Source organism: Scleropages formosus, chromosome 16 (assembly GCF_900964775.1).
Source record: "Scleropages formosus chromosome 16, fSclFor1.1, whole genome shotgun sequence".
NCBI classification, from domain to species: Eukaryota; Metazoa; Chordata; class Actinopteri; order Osteoglossiformes; family Osteoglossidae; genus Scleropages; species Scleropages formosus.
This window is the reverse complement of record NC_041821.1, coordinates 19,954,568-19,975,796: the sequence shown is the minus strand read 5'-3', so window position 1 is coordinate 19,975,796 and position 21,229 is coordinate 19,954,568. Positions and strand designations below refer to the sequence as shown.

At 45.4% G+C, this 21,229-nt stretch overlaps 1 protein-coding gene across 2 annotated transcripts in view; it reads left to right on the top strand.

Moving 5' to 3' along the window:
- Nucleotides 1-1,781: 1,781 nt before the first annotated feature.
- meis1a (Meis homeobox 1 a) overlaps nucleotides 1,782-21,229 on the top strand; it is a 64,543-nt gene continuing 45,095 nt past the window's right edge. The window contains exons 1-7 of one of the 2 annotated variants that reach the window (XM_018750953.2): nucleotides 1,782-2,569; nucleotides 4,247-4,464; nucleotides 5,740-5,881; nucleotides 6,315-6,365; nucleotides 7,167-7,217; nucleotides 8,002-8,148; nucleotides 15,691-15,802. In XM_018750953.2, coding sequence (XP_018606469.1) covers nucleotides 2,558-2,569; nucleotides 4,247-4,464; nucleotides 5,740-5,881; nucleotides 6,315-6,365; nucleotides 7,167-7,217; nucleotides 8,002-8,148; nucleotides 15,691-15,802 — 733 coding nt within the window. In that variant the 5' untranslated portion in view covers nucleotides 1,782-2,557. The remainder of the gene's footprint in view (nucleotides 2,570-4,246; nucleotides 4,465-5,739; nucleotides 5,882-6,314; nucleotides 6,366-7,166; nucleotides 7,218-8,001; nucleotides 8,149-15,690; nucleotides 15,803-21,229) is intronic. The other variant, XM_018750952.2, reaches the window with a different exon arrangement.

The following is a 21,229-nucleotide window of genomic DNA, read 5'->3' as shown; positions in this document are numbered from 1 at the left end:
GCATCACTTCCATCTTTCTTTTCCATCATCTTTTTCCATGCCTCCTCCGTGCATGTGCCCGGGGAGCCCAGGACGGGCTTGCCGCGCGCCATCCTGCCTGCTTTGCGGCTTCACACCAATTTCATGCCTGTAAATTTGGAGTGGAGTGGCGCGCGCGCGCAGCGCGCACCGCCAGCGCGCGTATCGGCGGCGGCGGCGCGAGGCTCGGCGCTCTCAGCTCCGTCTCCGTGACATTTTCATTCGCGCAAAACGGCCCGGATCGATGACAGACGCGCACTTTTTCACGCGCGGACATCTGAATAGCCGCAAATAAGTTGTACGCTGTCACATGCAGCACCAAATTCCTCGGAGCACCGCTGTAAAAAAGTGGATGGAGGAACTGCGTCAGAGGGAGGACACACTAACAGAGTACACCAGTTTAAAAATACCAGCGTTTTACCGCTTAACACGACATGATACATCATATTACATGTGTGCCCTACTGAGTGAAGGACAGGCAGCTGCAAGCAGTCATACACATTCGGAACTTTCACACGTACACGCACTATAATCTCAACTCAACTTTTAACTGCAAATGAAGCTGCTCCAATTTCACCCGCAACTCTACTTAGTTATTATTACTTTTTTGAAGGTAGCCGTGGCAGTACTCCTTTCGAGGGTTCATACTGGTTTTAACTGCTCACTTCAGCCGAAATAACATGAAATAAGCGCCATATCTTACTTTTTATTACATCATGAGTAGCATACAAACACGTACACGTAAGATAATACACATGATAATGTGGTGTGGTGGTAAAGAACACAGTACACGGCACATCCCCCGCGCGCCTCGCACTACGTCTTTTTACAACAAGAGTCCCCTCGGCTCGGGACGATCCATCGATCGTTTGATGCCGTAATTGATCATCTTTCTGACCAATTAAAGGCTCGCCTTCGTGGAGCGACATTTGATTGGACGCCACGTCCGAACTGCCGAAATCCGCCGTGACGCGGACCGGCTCATTTCGGGCTGCGGAGGGGGGGACCCGCACCGGGGAGCGCGAGGACGGCGGACCGCTGTAGCTGCGAGCTCGGGATGCTCGCGAACCGTGAAATCGCGTTCTGTTTCTGCTACTTCGTAACACAACGACACGTCCAGCGAAGGAAAAACACAGCACACATATATGAGGTTGGATTAAATACAAAAAAGACGCGATTTTTTTTAGAGGGGGGGGAATCACACACACAGAAGACACATATCGCCTCTGACAAATGTCACCGGCTACAGTTAACACGTTACATTCCCCAAATCAACAAAACCTGAACAAACCAATCCAGGACACATAATGTCATCTTAGTTATTTATATTAAATAGTGCTTTAGTAATTATTAAACGGGTTTAACTTAAGGGAAAACACAATTTCGCAAATTTTGAACTATCAGGCTCGCAACATTAACAAAAACAAAGCATCATTTATTATTAGGCTTAATTACATTAGGGGACTGACAACGCAACGTTGCGTTCACGGTACAATAACGACGATGCGAGCACAACAACCGGAGAAGCAGCTGCTATTTAAACGCAATTTGCACCGAATCTCTTCAGCCGACTTCATCATATGTTCGCACCCGCAGCAAAAAATAGAATAACGCTCCGTGAAGAATGTGAAAGTGGGCTGAGGGGGAGAGACGCGGCCAGATAAACCAGATAAACCAGATATCGCCCGTGCAGCGCCGACGAGTCAGGACCGCGCGCCACTGTTCCGCGCGCTGCGCTTCCCCCCTCGGACTGCGCGCGACTTGCTGCAGCCCGTTGCCTCGCGAAAGACGCGACCTGTTATGGCCACCACTACTTCCGGGTTCTGGCATTCTGGTTCAGATCCACTTCTCCGCACAGTGCAGCACACACACGCGCACACACACGTCCACACACACACGCGCGCGCGCGCGCACAGTCTCAGATCGGAGACTCGCGAGCGCGCTGCTCGTAAGCATCGATCGTGGCTCCTTTAAGAAAAAACCAACCCAGCAGAATATCACCCCACCTCTTCTTGATCTAATTGAGCGACTATTGCATTAAAAATCTACTCCGGAGTCGTCAGCGATCAAAGAAAGGAGAAAGCTTGATTATTGTTGGGTTTTTTTTTTTTTTATTTTGGTGTGTATCTTTGCATTAACATTTGAGGTGTGCCCACGAGAAGGAGCGCGCGGCTGGATTATCATCCATTCAGGACTTTGACAACCTCGTTCAAGATTGACAGCCCGAGTGGCAAAGAGCCATGAGACTCTCTGGTTCTGCGTGAGAAGCAATTCCACAGTGGCTTTGCGGAGGAGAAGCTCCCTTCTCGCCCCTGTTGATTGTTCTGGAGAAAGAAAAAAAAAAAAAAAAGAAAAAAGCTTGCGGGGATATTTGCGGCGTTTCATGCTTTGCGTTTAAAGCCTGAGCAACGTCCTCTCGATCGGAACCCGTGCGGGATTTTCAGGGTCTCTGCTGGAGTTTGCGTTTCATTTCCCCTTCACCCTGGCCTCATAAGGAGATATTTTAAGTCCAAGGAAGAAGAGGGAGTGAGGAAGGCCGATGGCGCAAAGGGTGCGTATGAAGAAAACTTTCAGAAACTCATCAGCATTTTTCTGCTCTCGGACCTCGCTCGTGACACCTTTCTGAAGCAAAACTTTTCATTTTCCACCACTTAACCTAAATTTTCACAAATACTTTTTTTTGCGTATTTCATCCACTTTTACGAGTAACTTTCTCTGTATATGTTTATATGCATATGTATACATATATATATATGCACATGAGGCAGTTAATAAACATGTTTGCAATAAGTTTATAACAGTCACAGGTCTTTAAGAAGCCAAAATAAAATGTGAAGTTGCGATAGATCAAATGAATACCTATTTTAATTCTGTTTTTATCCTGGAACAAACTGTCTAAAATTGAGTTTTTGCTTTGTAAATCTCAAATATCTTTATACTGTTGTCAACCGCATCGCACTGCGATGATGAAATCATCGTGCGTTTTAATATTAGAACATGCCAGAATAAGTTACCAGAATAAGTTTTTATATTAGTGCGCGGATAAATGGCGCAGTTATACATGGCTAGGGTCGTTTTATGGCAGATAAATAAATGCCAAATCTATGTGGAGTTTAAATGAAGTTGATAGGCGTTGTAGAAGAAGCTGGTCGCTCATCAAAGTCTCGCTATGATCATGAAAGTGAAGCTGAGGCCGTGAGATGTGCGGGCTTTGACACCTCCACTGCTTCTTAGCACACAGGTGTTAATTATTTTCTGTCACTTTTAGGCTAATTTCCTCGTCGCTTTCAAATGTCATTATGAGTTATTTAACTTCTTCATAAATTTTCTCTTGAGCAGAAAACAAAGGGGGAAGATACGTTTTAAAACATCGCGATTTCTTAATTTCAGGGCTGGATGAGGTTCTGGATGTTGTTGTTGCACAGATAATACATTTAAACATTATATATTTATAATTTTAGATGCATATTTACACCGTATATGGGCCTTGTAGATGAAGCTGTCCATGTTCAGTGAAAAAGCTCTGCTCTGTTTCTCATGTATGTTTTATTTAAATTGAGAAATAGTTCAGCTTAATATGATTATGATGAGCTATAGCTGAATTGAAAATAGCAGTGATTTTATCGGTCTAAAGATAAAACATACCGCGACGGTGACTGTTAACAATGCTCTAATTGTTACTGGGATATTTTGGGACACAGCTGAACTTGTGTTCCTAACTAATGTGACAAATCGATTTAAAAGCGTTATCACACACATTTTATAGAAACTTAGCTTTCTATTCCGTTTCACGTCTCCAGGAGTCAGGATTTTTGTTTTGTTCATTATTTACACTGCCTGTTTTAGACAGAAAGAAGTAACTGTACATTTTCTATTTCTATTAGTGTTAGTAGTGTTAGTGTTAGAATTAGTACTATAGTATAAGCATTGGTGTTGTAACTAGTATATTAATTTCCTGGTGTCCGTGAATTTCGGAATATTTACTTAGGATAATCAATGCATGTGAGAATATTTACTTAAGGTCAACGCTGTCCTATCACCATTCCAAAAACTTTATCACATAATCACTGAAGGTCATATCAGTACGACAGTGGAAAGAGACACATTTTTGATGAATAACTATTTCGGATATCCCCCCGTGTCTTCCGATTGTACTGTGATTAAAGCTGTGATGTTTTAATTGTGATTTGGAAAAAAAAAAAAATTGCTCCTGTTTCACTGTGCGCAGTACGAAGATTTGTCCCATTACGGGATGGACGGAGTAGGAATCCCCGCCACCATGTACGGGGACCCTCACGCGGCCAGGTCCATGCAGGCGGTGCATCTGAACCACGGCGCGCAGCTGCACGCGCACCAGTACCCGCACAGCGCGCACAGCGCCATGCAGCCCGCCATGGGATCCTCGGTGAACGACGCCCTGAAGCGGGACAAAGACTCCATCTACGGGTACGTCCGCGGCGCTGGCAGCCCCCGCGAGGACACACGCGCCGTGTCAAGGAGGGCTCGCGTGGCTCTCCGTGTCGAGCGCTCTCGTAGGGACCCGTGAAGTGTGGGGTGCAGTGGGGTGGCGGGGGGTGGGGGGCACTTTGGGAACGGGGAGATGTTCAGATCTGAGGACGGATTCGCAAGGAAAGAAGGGGGGAAAGAACTTGTTTGACCGGTGGAAGGTGTTTGCAGTACTGATGCTCAGTTTATAATTTATAAGGTTCGAATCCCACTCCTGCTGTAGGACCCCTGAGAAGGTGCTTGCCCTGAAGTGATACAATGGGAGTACACTGCTTTAGAAATGTGTGAATCACAGTGAATTTCCGTATATAGCAGTGAATATCGCATTGGAGAAAGGTGCCAGTGAAATAATAATAATAATAATAATAATCGCATTTTTGGTAATGATTAAGCCATTTGTCGAGTAATTTTTGCTTTTGAATTACTGGATTTTGAGTAGACTCAATTACAGTAAACTCATAAGTAACATGAAGTTTGGAAAACCTGCTTCTGATGACGAGAGAAACTACTTCCGTCATAATACAATGAAAAACTGAAAAATTAAAAAAAAAAAAAAAAAAATCCCACCTCCTCAATTTCTTTACAAGTCCGGCATTGAGTAACAGTGTTGCATTTTCGCATAACTTTCATGTGTACCTTCTTCTAACAGTCGAGCCTGAGATGTAAAAGAGACTACGTGTCCTAAATTAATCTGTATAATAATAATAATAATAATAATAATAACACAGCTGTTTGCCGGCAAATAAAATTTTGCATTACTTGTTATTTATTTTTTGAACTTTTGCTAAACAGACTTTGCACAGAGCTACCACGTTCGCACCTTATTCACGGGGTACAATACTGTGTCCGAGTGTGCGCGGTACTGCAAACTGGCATTGCACTGGCTTACTACACGGGTCGTGCATACGAAATAGCACGTTTAAGGAAAGGTATCCTCCTAAAGCAGGAGATGTTCAGGAGAAGAGCGAGGGGAGCAGTTACTGCTCACAAAGGCCTCCGCTCTGCGTGAAGAAGCGCGTCGCGGGTCGAGCTCTTCCAGGGCTCCACCTCGGGATTCGCACCCTGGCTCCTTCAAGGAGTCCTTGCTGTGGATTCTTGTGCTGCTCCGCTGGGGTCCCCATCTGATCTGGACACCGGCCTCGCCGGAGACGGACACGGAGGGAGACGACGCTCGTGCCCGGCGCTCACACGTGTCCCCGCTGTGTTCTCTTGCAGACACCCCCTGTTCCCTCTGCTAGCGCTGATTTTTGAGAAATGCGAACTGGCGACGTGCACGCCGCGCGAGCCCGGGGTGGCGGGAGGTGACGTGTGCTCCTCCGAGTCCTTCAACGAGGACATAGCCGTGTTCGCCAAACAGGTTCGAGAAAAGCGAGAAAGCCTCCGCTGGCATGCGTGTGTGTGTGTGTTGTGTGTGTGTGTGTGTGTGCGCGCGCGCGCGCCTTCAAGCATCCATTCGTGCACGCTTCCATTTATTTATCTCTCTGTGCATCTACTTGTTTGTTTGCCCGCCGCAATGTTTGCCCAGCACAATAAGGAACTAGAAATAACATAATTATAGTGGAGTTTCTCTTTTCTTATCCGTTCTTCTTGAGTTCGTCAGCGTCATGCATGTCAACGTGCTCTGGGTTAAACATGACTTGTTGATTTGGCTATAATAGAAATTATGGTGTTGGAGGGCTTAGAAGGTATAACGTGTCAATAAGATTGAAATAATTCTCCACCTGAATCTTCTGTTTCGTCTTGGGTCTTTTAAATATTAAGACATTTTATTAATCTCCTTCTTGGTTTAGATTCGAGCAGAAAAACCTTTATTTTCATCAAATCCGGAGCTCGACAATTTGGTAAGTGTGCAGTTGTTTTAATGATATCAGATCGGTGTTGGGGTGAATTATTAATTCAAGTTAAAATGACTTTTTTGGGAGTTTTGAAAGTTTCCGAGCAGCTTCTGAGAGGCGACTTTAAAACGCGCGGCTCTTTTATGTCTCCACTTGTGACAAGATAATATGCCAACAGTTACTTTTGATAAATCTCAGATATTTCTAAAATGCTGTCATTTTCTTCGAAATTTCTTTACTCAAATAGTTTACCTGCTGTCCTGAACCTTCATCACGTTGTTACCCCAGTGTGACTTTTACCACTAAGTTACCACACAGGAAGAATGGAAAATAAACGCTCATCACTCACTGCTGAATGTTTTTGTATTTTGTTATTTTTAATTGCGATGCCGGTTAATTGTATCGATCGGGCATTTTTAAAATTTTGGTTATTTGATAGATAAACCGGACCGGTGATTTTGGAAACGTTCAAATTCCCTGGCTTATTATTTTTTTACGCCGGTCCTTGTGGAGTTAGTTGTGTAGTGAATCGCGTGTGGAGTCAGGAGTGCGCGATGTGCAATGTACGACTCCAGTACGAACACACACTTAGTGGAGTTTGTCTCTAACTTTGACCCGCGAATGAAATATGAAATTCTTATGAATTATTAATTGAGCGACAGGCCAGTTGGCTTCAGGAAGACGCGAAAAGAAGACGCGCTCAGCTAAGGCTCGGAAACATGATGAGGAAAAAAAAAAAAAAAAAAGAGAGTTTTGTGTTTGAAATATCTGTGTGCGCATGTTTATGTGGTTTTATTTTTATTTCAGATGATTCAAGCAATCCAAGTCCTGCGTTTCCACCTACTAGAGCTGGAGAAGGTAATTTGCCCACATTTGCATGAAGGCCCCTTTCATTCAGGTCTTCGGTAATTAGTGTCAGAACCAATCTGAGAGCCTATTTCTCCTTCCACTTTAATTACACCTCGCCAAATATAGCAGACTGCTGCTTGCCTATCAATTTGCACTGTCCTTTATTTTTACCCAAGTTATTGATCAAGTCATGGGTTCCCAAAATCTCCCTGCATTTCAAATGATTTAAACTATTCCGGCCTCTTCTTGCTGTTTAGTTTTCTTTATACGCAGTAATTATTTATAACAAGGTGATAGTATTTTAACATGTATCCTTTGCGAAAGAATAGAATGTTTGTGCTTTTTTTTGTTTATTTAAGGACTTGATCGTAGCATAACTGTGTTTCGGTAAGAGACGCGAAGAAGTATTTTTTTTTTTTACGCCCAAAACAAGGCGCTGCGGCCCATAACGGACGCTTTGAATTGAGCGAAAAGCGTCGTCCGAGGAAGAAAACGGGCTGGTAGCTCAATAAGAAAATCATTTAAGAAGTTTGCGTGAATTTGGCACGCGTGTTCAATAGGTTGTGTCCCGCGAGCTCCGCTGTCACTGTCAATTTTATGCGATATCTCAATTTTGCCGAAACGTTATCGCCAAGTCGGGACTGTAAAAGTGGACTTAAGTAACTCGCTGTGAGCTTTAAAGTTTCTTTCTTTCTTTCTTTTTTTTTTTTTTTGTGAAAGGGCCTCTCAGCTCCCTACTCGGATCTGTTCTCGTGGATTGTTCGTTTGTGTTAATTCCGCCACTTTTCGCCAGGTACACGAGCTGTGTGACAATTTCTGTCACCGGTACATCAGCTGTTTGAAGGGCAAGATGCCCATCGACCTGGTCATAGACGACAGGGAAGGGGGGTCCAAGTCGGACAGTGAAGACATCACCAGGTCATCCGGGAACCTGGAGCAGGTAGGGACCTTCAGCCTTCTTCTCGCCACGTGGGGTACCGTACAACTACATCTGGCCTCTCCCCCCCACGTAGCATCCGTGGAGATATTTCGAATAGAGCAGATTTTTGTAAACAAATCGCATTCTGAAGGCTTAATCCTCCGAAGTGACATTTTACACCATGATCCGGAGTTAATCAGAGTTAATGGAGGCACTTTGAGGAGACCAGATCTTCTGTATTTCCATTTGTAGGCTACTCTTGATTCTCATCATGCTTCATTAGTTTTCTTGTCACCGTTTTTCATTAAACGTCAGCGCGCCGATCTCTTGTCTTTTTCTTTTTCTTTCTTTCTTTCTTTCTTTCTTTCTTTCTTTCTTTCAACGCTCTCTGTCCGTCCGTTCGTTGTCTTCAGGTGTTCATTTTTTTCTGCATTTTGTATGTTTTATGCAGACGAGGTGGCAAACTCTTTAGCTGTGTGTGTGTGTGCGTTTGTGTGCGCGTGTGTCTACTGGGGCTGGACCTCAAAGCACCGAAAGCTTTTGAGCGTATGATGCCGCCGGAGATATCGCGACATACGCACCAAGTTATCGCGATAGGGCCCGTGAACTGAATTATTTAAATATGCAAAGTAACATATGGCCGAGCGCTGGAGATGCGCTGCCTGTGCAGACGAGGTCACCTGCTTTTACACCATTCTTTACACCATATTCTCTAATCACAGGTTTAAAGAGAGTTGTGTCGTTCACATTAATTTAAATGATTTAATAATAACAGTAAGATAGGTGACATATGACTTTTTGTGGAAACCAGGATAATAATAATAATAATTAAAAAAAAAATAATAAAAATAATAATAATAATAATAATGATGAGGAAACTTGGTGATTCTCTTTTATTTCTGTATTGCTCTAATTAACAGTTTTTAACTTGTTGATTTTTTTTTTCTGCTTAGTCACATTTGAATGTAAGAAGCTGTAATAGAGAGAAACAGATTTTGAATGGACTCCTGGGTTTCAGGGTATGTGGAGATACCTGAATGAATCTTGGTTAGAAAGCAGATCTTTCACTGAGTTAAAGATGAAGAGCTGCCCTAATTTTGCCCCCAGCAATACCTAAAAATTGAGGCAAGTACAGTACTGTACTCTGTTTTCCCGCAGTGTCTTAGGACATGTGGAGATACAAAAGATGATTGTCACCTTCACTTCTTTACATGGCCAGGAATGATAAAAGTAAAAGGTACAGTTACTTTAAGTCACAGAATTATACAGTGTGCAGTAATAGTCATTGAATGCTTGCTCGAGTTTGTGAGATAAGATGATGTGCTTTTGATAGGTTTGTGTCATGGTATATATCACACTAACTGGATTAAATGTTAATAGCTTTATGGTTTACTGCAAGCAAAAATACTTATTTTTTGCATTCCCATTATATGTCCTTGGATATGTGTCTTGTGTCAGGGGTTGTTCGGCGCTGACACCAATAACAGCTTAATGTATTGTGTGCATTATCTTGTTCTGTATGTATTTTTAATGTATACCCTGGGGCATGCAGTTGAATTGGGCTGCCTTTGTGTAAATTCGCAACAGTGTTAACAAGATGGACTGGGGTGGGGGGGGGGGGGGGCTTCATGTATTCATAAACCAATTTATTCAGCTAAAAGGAGTGCAGAATAATAAATAATAGTAAAAAAAAAAAGTCCACAGAATGCAAAAAAAAAAGAAAAAAAAAGAAAAAAAAAATTCCAAGGCTTTATTAAAGTCTCATGTCTTGCAGTGTTCTCAGGGCCAAAGCACCCATAAGCTGAAGAGATAATATCCAGGCTCTTTTTTTTTTATTATTTTCTTTTTTAAATGCTTTAATAAAGTCTGTAATGTTGGGAGCTGTGTTTTGGTGGGAGATGTGGGCCTCCTCCCTGCAAAAAGCAGAGCGCGTGTTTTAAAGGTGAAATGTCAGGCCCTCTCCACTTGCTCACGAATGCGGCCGAGCTTGTTTTTTCTTCTTCATTCTTCTTCACGTACCTCGGGCGGCACTAGTAAATGCCGAACCGCCCTCAGGTGCTATCCAAGCCGGAGTTGCCAGTCGGCCACTTAACCCCTTCGCCGCGGACTTCCCTGTAGCTCATTCCCTGCGATGCAGAGTGAGCCTTGGCTGCCGTGCCATGTGTCAGTAAGACGAAAGCGCTCGAAGGAAAGTGGGTCTCATTTTTCCCCTTGTCCGGAACGCTTTTAGCAGTCTGTGTCACCTCGTCCCGTGACAGTGACAGAGCTGAGAGTGGTGTGCAGCTGTGGCCTTTGCTTAGGCAGGGCTCCTCCACTTGCCGGATGCTTTCACCTTTCCTGCTGCGTTCTGCAGTTATGACACAGACATATCTACGGTGTCGTTTGAGAATGAACTTCATGGTGACTGTAGCTATTTCTATTTGTCCGGGAGCTACTTTTTCGTTCGGTGCCTCTTCCATCCTAAAACACGTCCTAGATCTGCATATGTACGTTTGCTCATTTTGCCGACCCTTTTCTGCATAGTGACTTCCGGTGTTTATCATTATTTACCCATTTATACAGCTGGGAAATTTAACTGGAGCAATATTTTTAGGTTAAGTACCTTGCTCAAGGGTGCTGCAGCTGGAGGTTGGATTCAAACCTGCAACCTTTGGGTCCAAAGGCAGCGGCTCTAAGTGCTATGCAGCAGCTGCCACGTTTGATAGTATTTTAAAATGAATATAGTGAGAAGCTCCCTTAATGTGGCAGTTAAAAGACTTCTGCATTGCATTAGGTCTGTGTGTTACAGCCCTCTGTAGTTACACTCAAAGGCTGCGACTTTACTCTCTAAATTTCTTATATTCTCCCGTCATTAGTCATGTGCACATTTTGATCGATTGGTTAGGTTGCTAAATGGTTTTTAATGGCCAACAGAAAATAATATTTAGAACATCTATGTCACTAACTCGTCGCTCCTACTGTTAACTAGCTGTGTGGGAAAAAAAATTCAGGGAGTAATTTTTCACAGTGATGCAATAATTGCAACAGAAGGTGAATCACAGCATATTTGCATTTAGCAGACGTTGTTCACCAAAGTGACGTACAGTCATTTTTTTTAATAGTATTTAGCTGACACCTTTTTCCAAGGTGACTTACTTTTATACATCTTAAACTTCTTTTTCAGGGCATGCCATTTCATAAAAATAGATGAAAGTGTACGGAAAGATGTAATCGCGTGTTATAGCTTTATGTTTTCATTTTGTATTATAGCATCTGGCCAACCTTTATGGAATTTTTGGAATTTTTGTCAGCGTCTCTTTACATTTTTGCTTCCATGCATGGTTATGTCACCCCGACTTGAAATTCCTCCCGTAATAGCAGCATTAAAACCTGTTTTCCCAGGAGAAAACTGGACGTCCAGCCTGAAAATCCAAACAGCTCTAGATAATCACCCACTATTTTAGTCCCAATAAATGGTGTCAGTGTCGTTAGTAAATATATTTATGCTTACTCCTTCGAGTTGATTTATGTTACCTTATCTTTGACGTAATGGGTACTGACAAGCACTCTCTCAGCATCAACCCTTATGGCCGCGGAGTTTTATTGATGCATTGTTCTCTACTTCCAGTCGCACAGCATTATATGTATTTTAATACTATGTTATGCTGATCCAAGTCAAAATGGGTGATGTTTTTGTTTTTATTTCTTGCTGAAAGTTAAAGGACAATGTGTTGTTGAAATTTCATGGTGGCTCTCAACTTGTTGAGGGTGTAAACAATTTTTTTTCCATCTTTTTTTTTGTAGTGGTTTGAGGACAAAAGAAAACATGCTCGGTAATTGGCAAGATCAGAAATCAAACCATCTAAGGCAAACTGTTACTAAAATATTTTGAAATGTGCTTTTGGCTCAGAAAACAAATACATTTAACACTGTAAAAAAGAAAACAAGTGCAGAAAGGCTCTAAAATGCCGCTGGTTCAGTAATGAAATATAAATGCGTAAACGATCACGTTTTGCACACTATACACCAACTTACAAAAATACGTTTTAAAATATCTCAGCTGTAAGCTGTCCGCTCGTATTCTTTTTCACGGATGTTATTTGTATTTAATTACACAATACACATATCATTTGCTGTTTATTTTTAGTGCCTCAAAGAACAAAGAAATGCAGATGGACAAGTTATACGTGTCATTCTGTTGAGTAAATCTGTTCTAATGGTGAGCTTCGGCGCTGGAATCAGCAACAAGTTACGCACTTTGGCCGGGCCAAAAAAATCTCGACCTGCCTTTTCCCCACTGTGCTCGGTGACTTCTCCGGAGCTTCCTTCTTGTGTTTGCTAAGCGTTGTTTTCGTGTAAGTAGCTTCTGTTGATCAGCTTGGTGCGCCGCGTAACCCACGTCTCTCTGCACCGACAGAGACCTTCATCGTGGGCTTCGGGGGGGCGGAAGGCTGAGAGGGGGGTGGGGGGGTTGCCACTCAGCCACCGACCGTTGGAGGCTCCGGTCAGGGGTCCTCACTCTTGTCTTATCTTCCCTGGCCAACAGGACAATTAAATCAAAAGGCCTCAGAAAGCAGAAATGCTGACTTTGCCCGTGTTTACAAATACGGCTGTGTGGCATCGGCCGGTCCCGGCGAGCGATCGTCTGCAGAAACCTGGGAAACGTTTACGCACTTTACTCTGTTTATTGATGTAGGAGTGCAGCATAAGGACAGAACGACTTTAACACGCACACACTCACAAGATCTTATGTGGCCCCATACCGGAGTATTGTAGGACTGATGAATATCTTCATGAGGGATATTTTAGAGGAAGAGTAATGCTTGACAGCCTTCTGCATTTCTTTTTTTATTAGCACCAAATCAGGAACCCAACATTTCTTGCATGAGTGCTTGTTTAATGTTGGGGGGTGGGGGGTGAGGCTGTCAGAGAAGGGGAGGCCAGCATCTACACTAAGACCCGACACAATGAGAACGCAATGAATTGGAATGCCTCACCGATCATAGAGGAATCAGAATTTCCAGCAAGGAAAATCTTTTCACGGTGAATTAAGTGGCGAGGCAAGAAAATGGTAATGAAAAAAAAAAGGAGGAGGGGGGTGAAAAAAGGTAGGCGCAGATCAGAAACGCTGTTCCCTCTCAGCTCGCTGCCGCAGATTTAGACTTTAGCTAAAGCCACGCAGAACAGAATGTGGAAAATTGAATTTACTAAACAATTAAGCATTGAATCAATCTACATCCTGCACTGGAGGGCGGGAGGGGAGAAAAGGAGCGGAGGGTGGCGGTTTTGGTGCCGCTGGTCGGGAGGTGGGCTCGGGGGAGGAAGGAGAAAGGCTGAATAAAACGCAGGGCTGCTCATTAGAGGAGCGACGAATACACAAAGTGTGTTACGGCGTGCGCGAGGCCACCGCTCGTCCCGCAGCGGTCCGCTCCTCTACGCCGAGAGACCTCCGCCACCCTGGAAGAGCAGCCGAACGTGCTCATCAGCGTTATTTATATCAACAGCCACGACGCCTTGCCCGTTTGTGTCTCGCTTTCTTTTTTTTTTTCCAAGATGTTTCCCTGTGTTTGGCATTTTACTATCGGGGTGTTTTCTATTAATTTCCAGTCAGATCAGCGCTCGGCGATAGTGTCCGGGACATTATAAATAGACTGAGTGCACCCTGGAGACGGCGCTTGCCGGATAGCGGACCTCGCCGCGGTCCCACGGGGTGCCCCCCCCCCCCGCCCCGCCACCTCACACCCACCCTCCCACACGGCCTCCCACACACGCCTTGCTGGTCTTTTGTTCAATTACAGTTAATGCAATAGTTTGCCATTCTCTCATTCTAATTATATTTTCAAGTGGGATTTGTGTCATGGAGAGTGAAAGAGAGAGAGAGAGAGAGAGAGAGAGAGAGAGAGAGGGAGCAAGAGAGGGGGGAAAGAAAAACAAAACACATCCCTTTGCATGTCGAGGCGTTTGGGTTTTGTCCTTGCCGTTCTCTGTCTCTGGGGTGCTGTACCATTCTTTTTAACAAAGCTTTGAATAAACAAGCTCCCCCCTCTTGCCGGCACTGGAGTTATAGAAACTGGCAATTGCCCATTTTAACCGTTTATTCGCCGAGCATGTGTTCCGGATTACCTCTTACAGCATTGTGCCGCTACGGCGCACAATACGCTTGCTTATTCGGTTATTTTTACTCTTCCTTCTCGAGGCATACTTCCATCACGACTGCGGAGACCAACGGGACGCTCGCTATCCCAGCGGGGCTGGCTGAAATGACATTTACGTCGAAACTTGAAATTAAAGTAAAAATTTTAAACGGCGCGTTTGTTGACTTCTTTGTCAAGGCACGTGGGGAAAAAAAAAGACCGTATTTATGCACAGCGCGAGTGGCCGACGCACACTGGATGTCGTCGGTGGATAATTACCCTTATCAGCTGCTGATAGCTACTTCAGGAAATAAGCTAAGGATCCCGGCAGCTCTGCTTTTTATGATATCTTTGGCTGTGGAGTTACAGCACCGCACGCTGCGGCAAAATTTTCGCCGAGCACGAGCGACTGAAGAATATCGAGTAAAGCGACACGGGTGAACCGCTCAGCTCACTTGCCGGTATACGCGCGGTCACTTCAACGGCCGTGCGCCTACGTCCTAAATGTAAATACGAACGCTGTTCCCCCCGCTGGCAGCTCTTTCTCGCTCCGCACAAACGCGGCCGCCGGTGATAAGAGGCAACATCTGTTTTGTGTTCAATAGTACAAGAAGGGCCGGCATGAGGCTGAGTGTGCGTTGACCACGCGGGGGCCATTGTCTGCCCCACTTCTCATTATTCTCATGTCTGCTCCATTTGCTGCGTGCCATTCGCCCAACAGCTGACACTCTAGGGCCTCTATAGACCCTAAGCTTAACTGTCAATGGGAGCCCTTTTCAAGCCCCTTCTTATTTGGTTTTCATTAAGATTCGGTAGACCTGCGGACACTCTTTCTGACCCTCACCTAGCTCTAGCTCAAGTATAAAGGCCCGGCCGCCTTCCCTTCGCCGTGGCAGTCGGCACCATTCGGCTTTTGGAGGGAAAACTACGGGTCCTCTCTCGTTCCGCCGGCAGCTTTTCGCCGTACCTGTGGGCCATGGCTTATTTTTCTGCGGTAACGTCCTTGGTTACTGACTGTATCTCCATCGCGCTCTCCTCCTTTCCGTCTCCCCCGTGCTCTTTCCGGCTCTCTCTCTGCCGCGGCCAAAGCGGATAAATGATCAGCAGAGATTTTTCTTCAAGCTTTTGTCCTTTTTGAATTGCGGGTAGAAATTCCAGAAACTGTCACTGGTCAGAAGAGGAGACGTTTAGCTTTGCTGCAAATTCTGTGTAGATGTGTTGCTTCAGACTCGAGTCATTTTTGGGAGGAATTAGTGACAAGTGTGTTTTTCGGAATGTTTTGAGAGGCGTATTCGTGGGAGGTTGGTAACGAACGGTTGATGCGTTGACGTGTTAATTTTAGCGGAAGACGACCCATGTCCTCCACTGCTTTGAGCCATACCGTGTTCACGTGTGACGGGATGCAACTCTACGGGCTTTTCTTGCTGACCGCCAGTCCTTGTCCCTACAGACCTCGTGGAACAGGGACCACGATGACACAGCATCCATACGCTCCGGGGGGACACCAGGGCCCTCAAGCGGAGGACACACGTCCCACAGCGGAGACAACAGCAGTGAGCAAGGTAAGGGACCTCGGAGGTAGGAGGCACCTGAAGAATCGTGGGGTCTGCTGACCCTCGTGTATCGACAGTCCTTTCAGCGACCGAGGGGGGAAGAGGACCTGGTGGAAGGGACAAGGATGACATTCTAGGGAGGATTTGTGTGAAACGCGTCAGCTGGAAGTGAGAAAACATCACTGACGGAGCTGTTTGTGCTCGCACAGTCTGAGATCATTCAGCACAAAAGCAAAGGGGGCTTTGAGGGGACCCGCTGTTTGTCAGCACACTTTTTCACTATTTTTCCACAGACGGCTGCTTGTGGCACTGCTATTTTGATAGTGCTGCATACATACATTAAACGGCAAATGAGAGCCCATTTCTTATTGATGTCAAATGTTGAACTCATGCTTCTTAGTAATGTGAAAACTAATTTCCTCTCTGTGCATATAATACGTATAAAATATTGTGAGCACTCAAAGGTTTTATGTCGGCCACCGCTATAGTGAATTTTTTATCGGTCCGGCTCCTATTCGTCATGATTCCCGAGGGTAACCCTCGACTGTAAATCTGCGCATTTTTAATCAGCGCCCATTTCTGCGTGCGTTGAAACACGCGGGCGATCGGGGGGCAGAGATGGTTGTCGCGGCGCTCCGCGGAAGAGCCCTCTTGCGACTTGGACGCCCTTATCAATTGGCACAATGTTTTCCGTCTCGGTGAATGGACTCAAGTAAACTGTGGGCGAAAAGCAACTTCATTTATTATTGAAGGGGACGGCAGGGCAGCAGTTTCGGGGGGCCGAGACGCCGGCAGGCAGAGCGGGATGGCGAGCAGAAAGGGCCGCATTATGTTCTAGCTGACTGAGCAACGATTTATATACCAGCGCTTTCTTTTTTCACATGAAGAGGGAGTGAGCGAGTGAGTGAGAGAGCGAGAGAGGGTGAGAGGGGTGAAGGGGGGTAGAGAGAGAGAGAGAGAGAGAGAGAGAGAGAGAGAGAGAGAGAGAGCGAGAGCGCAAGAGAGCGAGCGAGCGAGAGAGAGAGAGAGAGAGAGAGAGAGAGAGAGAGAGAAAGTGAGCGAGAGCGATGGCAGTGCTCAGGCCGGCCTTCGGCAGGCACTTGGACGGCTGGTGACTAATGGGTCAGAGGAGACGGCCCCCTCTGATTGGATGCCTTAATGAGCCCATTTGGTGCAGGGTTTGTCGGCTGGGGGGGCGGAGCCTCTGCTGACCTTTGCTCTTTATTGACCAAAGCGACACTTCATTTTTCACATATTTCCAATTATTGCAGCCTGCTTTAATGTCGCTGTCCACCCCACAAAGGCTGAGCATGGCTTCGATGCTTGTCTAGGTCAGGTGGAGGATGAAAAGCAAGACAGAAGGCCATGTGCTGCGTGCTGTTTCTGCCTGGACATGTGTGTTCATGTATGATACCGCATGAGTACATTTACATGTATTTACTAATCTGATGCTGTTCACCCGAGTAAAGTGCCTGCACACACGGGCCATTTCTTTTGACCGGCACAATTTAATTCGACGATCTTGACCAAAGGCACTACGGTAGAAGGCGGGATTCAAACCAGTGTCCTTAGAGTGCAAGCAGGCACCTCTAACCATTGCGCCACCTGCTGCGCCCACTGCGCAAGCTCATATTTAGGCTGTGCAGAGCGGAAGTTCTGCCCCAATATGTGCACCGTTAAGTCGACGCGCTTGTTCGTGTACGTATTGATGAACGTTGCCGTGTTGTTCGTGTGGCAATATTCATTCTGCGATAAAATATTTATGATCCACCCGTTCACTTCAGCGCTGCTCACGGAGTTGAGGAGAGCAGGAAAAATACGGACGTGGAATTACTCGGTAATAGCGGTGTGAAAAGCACACAAGAGCTGCGAGAGGGCCGCCGTTATCTCCGAATTGTGTTTTATCTCGACATTATTGCGAGCGCGTAATAATATCCCAGTTTTTCCTGCCACGGCTGTAATAGGTTTCCTTCTCGCTCTTGGTCTTTGCTTGTTCCGTCTGCCTCCCTTCCTTTTTAAGCTGTCTCTTAGGAGGATATCTTCCCTGCTGACCTTTCTCTCTCTCTCCCCCTGTCCCCGTGTCTCTCCGTGTCCCAGCCTCTCTCTCTCTCCCTCTCTCTTTTCCGGGTCTTTCCACTTGCGTTCACTGCCGATGCTGCAGTGGGTCTGCCGCGCTGCCTCCACTCTGCCCGCCCATGCACACCTAATAAATATCACTGTCCTCCTCTCTTCAAGCATGCCGAGGCAGACAAGGGCTGCTCCTCCGCTCACATGGAGGCTTTCCGGCGCCTACTTCCCCCCCCCCCAACCCCCGCCGTCTGCCTGTCTCCCTGAGAGCGATGGGGGCAAACGTTGGCCGGCTGTTTCATACGGCTGCTGCCCCCCCCCCCCCCACACACACACACGGACACACATACAGACGCACGCTCACACAATGAGCTTGGTGACATCTTTGTCGTGTGAATCAGAGTGGCTGCAGCTCGGTGTGTATTTAAGGCGCACAGGAAGCCGGAGAGCGTTCTGCCCTGGAAACACACAGTGAGGCTTTCCATAGCATACCGCTCCATCTCAGCGCTCCCTCGCTCTCCCTGCACCCGTTCCCTTAGTGGCTTCCTCGCTGTTTAACTGCTTCCATGTCGAATCGGAACATTTTATTCTGCTCCTTTGGCCTTTTGCGTAGTGGCTGTACACTGCAAAGCTCCACCCGGTGGTTCTGTATCGGGCAGCAGGTGGCGGAGCGGTTAGAGCCTCCACCTTGCATTCGTGGACCTCGGTTTGAATCCCACCTCCTGTAGCAGTGCCCTTGATCAAGGTCCTTAGCCTGAATTGGTAGAGTAAAAATACCCAGCTGTATAAATGAACGAATTAGTACTTAGCGTCAACATCGTAAGTCACTATGGAGGAAAGCGTGAGCTAAATAAGTAAATGTACATGACTGTGCACAGTCACTGTGGTCACACACTCTTTTGACTTTGTGCCTTTCCCCATTGTGCCCGTTCCTTTGCAAGCTTTATTGATAAGCGGAATATGATTTTTTATGGGTCCTGCGTGTGACGGCCAGGCTGCCGGGTTCAGACTGATAATCGCTGCCTGCTTCGGCTGCAGCGTTAGAACATTAGAACATTAGTGCTGCAGCATTTGTGATTTTCTGTGCAGGAATCGTAGTTATTGTAAACGCCGCACTTCCGAGAGCAAAACAAACAAATCATTAATATGACCGTGGAGTTCCTGACCATTGCGGTGCCCACTCACACTGTGCTGATTAAAGAGGCAAACCTTTTTTCAGTGCTGGAAGCCAGACAAAGCACTTTCCTGCCAGGAAACGGCAGGTTTCAGAAGAAAAAAAAAGTCTAAATATGTATTTATGAATGTTGTAAGGCCAAAAAAGAGCAAAAAATAAAAAAAAAAAAAAAAGGATTTTTAGATATGTATGACCAGTTACCATGACTCTTTGTGAACTGCTGCTTGTATGCCAAGTAAAACAGTGGTCTCCTGTTTATTATTGTGCGTGTGCATTTACGGTGCGCTGCCCCACGTTTTGGAGTGGAACTTTCACAAAGACGGACTGGTTTGTTTATTCTGTACAGTGAGAAATGTTATCTACGTGCTCAACGCAACATAATGCATGTTGTTTTATGCCACAGATCCAATTGTCTTTGCGGAGCGTGGCTTATTAAACACGTGGCTTCCAGAGCGCTTCCTCCTTGCTTCACAATGTGAGCAACAAATCTGAATGATAAAAGTTAAAAATGTAAAGGATGATGTAAATACTAATAGAAAATAATATCAATACGAACGAAATACCGCGTTCTGTGTTTTGCGTGATCGGTCATGTTTGATGAGCGTTTGCCTGCTGTGTCTTTAATGTTGGTGGGGGGGGGGGGTTGCGTATAACAGGCTGACCTATAAATTTTTGTTTGATCATGTTTTTGCAATGATTGATCAGGATGACTGTTGTTGTCATTAGTTCCCATCGACTGATGGCGGTTTGGGGCTGGCTGGGCCCCGTGAAGGTCAGTCGGACGTACGCGTTACTGGCACGGCTTGGCTGCCGCCTCGTTTTTTTAGCCAAAACCATTTGAGGTGAGCAAGCAGGATACCGGTGAGCGGTACAGAGAAAGCGTTGGCGAAGGGCTTTGAGAAGGCGGGATGCTCAGCATCAGAGCTCACAGATGTCCTGCTATGTCTTTTACGTCTTTTACATTTTTTTAATTGCTCTCCAGACTGGAAGAGCCCACCACTACCTTGTTGCCATGCACTTCTTCTTTATTTTATTCTTTCCTTTGTTGTAATGGGATACACCTAAATACCCACTTCCTTAAGTCTTTCACACATTTGTGGGAGTATGGAGTTATTTGCAATTGTTGTTACAGTCTAAACTTCTGTGAAGAATTGTGAGTGGAGAGAAACATTCCAACCAGTTTATCTTCATATTCCCATTTAACTGGGGATGCATAATGTCCCCTTTTTTGCTTTTTTACATGTAAAACAAATTGACCTTGAAATACAAGACATTTTTAGGTTTCCTTTCTCTCTTTGGAATATGACATGTGAGTTGCATTATATTTTATTAAGGATTTTTTTTTCTGACTGTCCAACTGGCAACAGGCAACTTGCAACACTTGCGACACTCCTGCTCTGCTGCCTTTGTCCAGGGAGAAGAACAGGACCGTGTCCTTAAGTGGTTCCACTGTAGCGTTAGACGTTACAGTGGTCATTATGGCCAGTCCTTACATATAAGAAGTTTAATATTTTAAAATTTAACAAGAAACACTACCTCTGAAGTAATTAAGGCGCTCATTGTGCCAGGCTTTCGACTTCTTCTTTTTGTCCGTGATGCTGCAAGTGGTGCGTATTTGTACTTTTGCAGCAGCGCTGATGTTAATTCGTCAAGAGGTGTGGCGAGGCACAAAAGCAATTTGGAGAAAGAAATAAAGAACTTTAACAAAGAGAGAAAACACGGAGGGGATGAAAATCTCTTTGTTCTGCCGTTGCACTGGAGAACTGTGAGAAAGATGGAGTTGTTGGCACACCTCGAAAGACCAACAGGTTAATTTAACAATCCATTTCTGGAGCTGAGGAACACCACTTGGGGGGTCAGTTCACGTTCTGCTTTATGCTTAATTGTGACGATTTCCTATGATTACTGAAAATAAATGAGGTCCTGTGATTTACCCGAGTGTTGGAGCATGTGTGAAAAATAACGTTTAAACTGTGGGCATGATATAACATGTCAGCATTAAAAAGTCAGCATCACTCATAATATAAGTACGTCAGAGGTTTGTATGACTGGATGAAATAAATACACCATTAATGTGTAAACCAGTGGTCTGAAAATGGCCTGAGCCCAACTTCCAGCACTGGATTCCACCGACCTGTGTTATAGTCCTCCATCGTATCCCAGCTGAATCTCAGCTGTACCGTGTTTACGCCTTA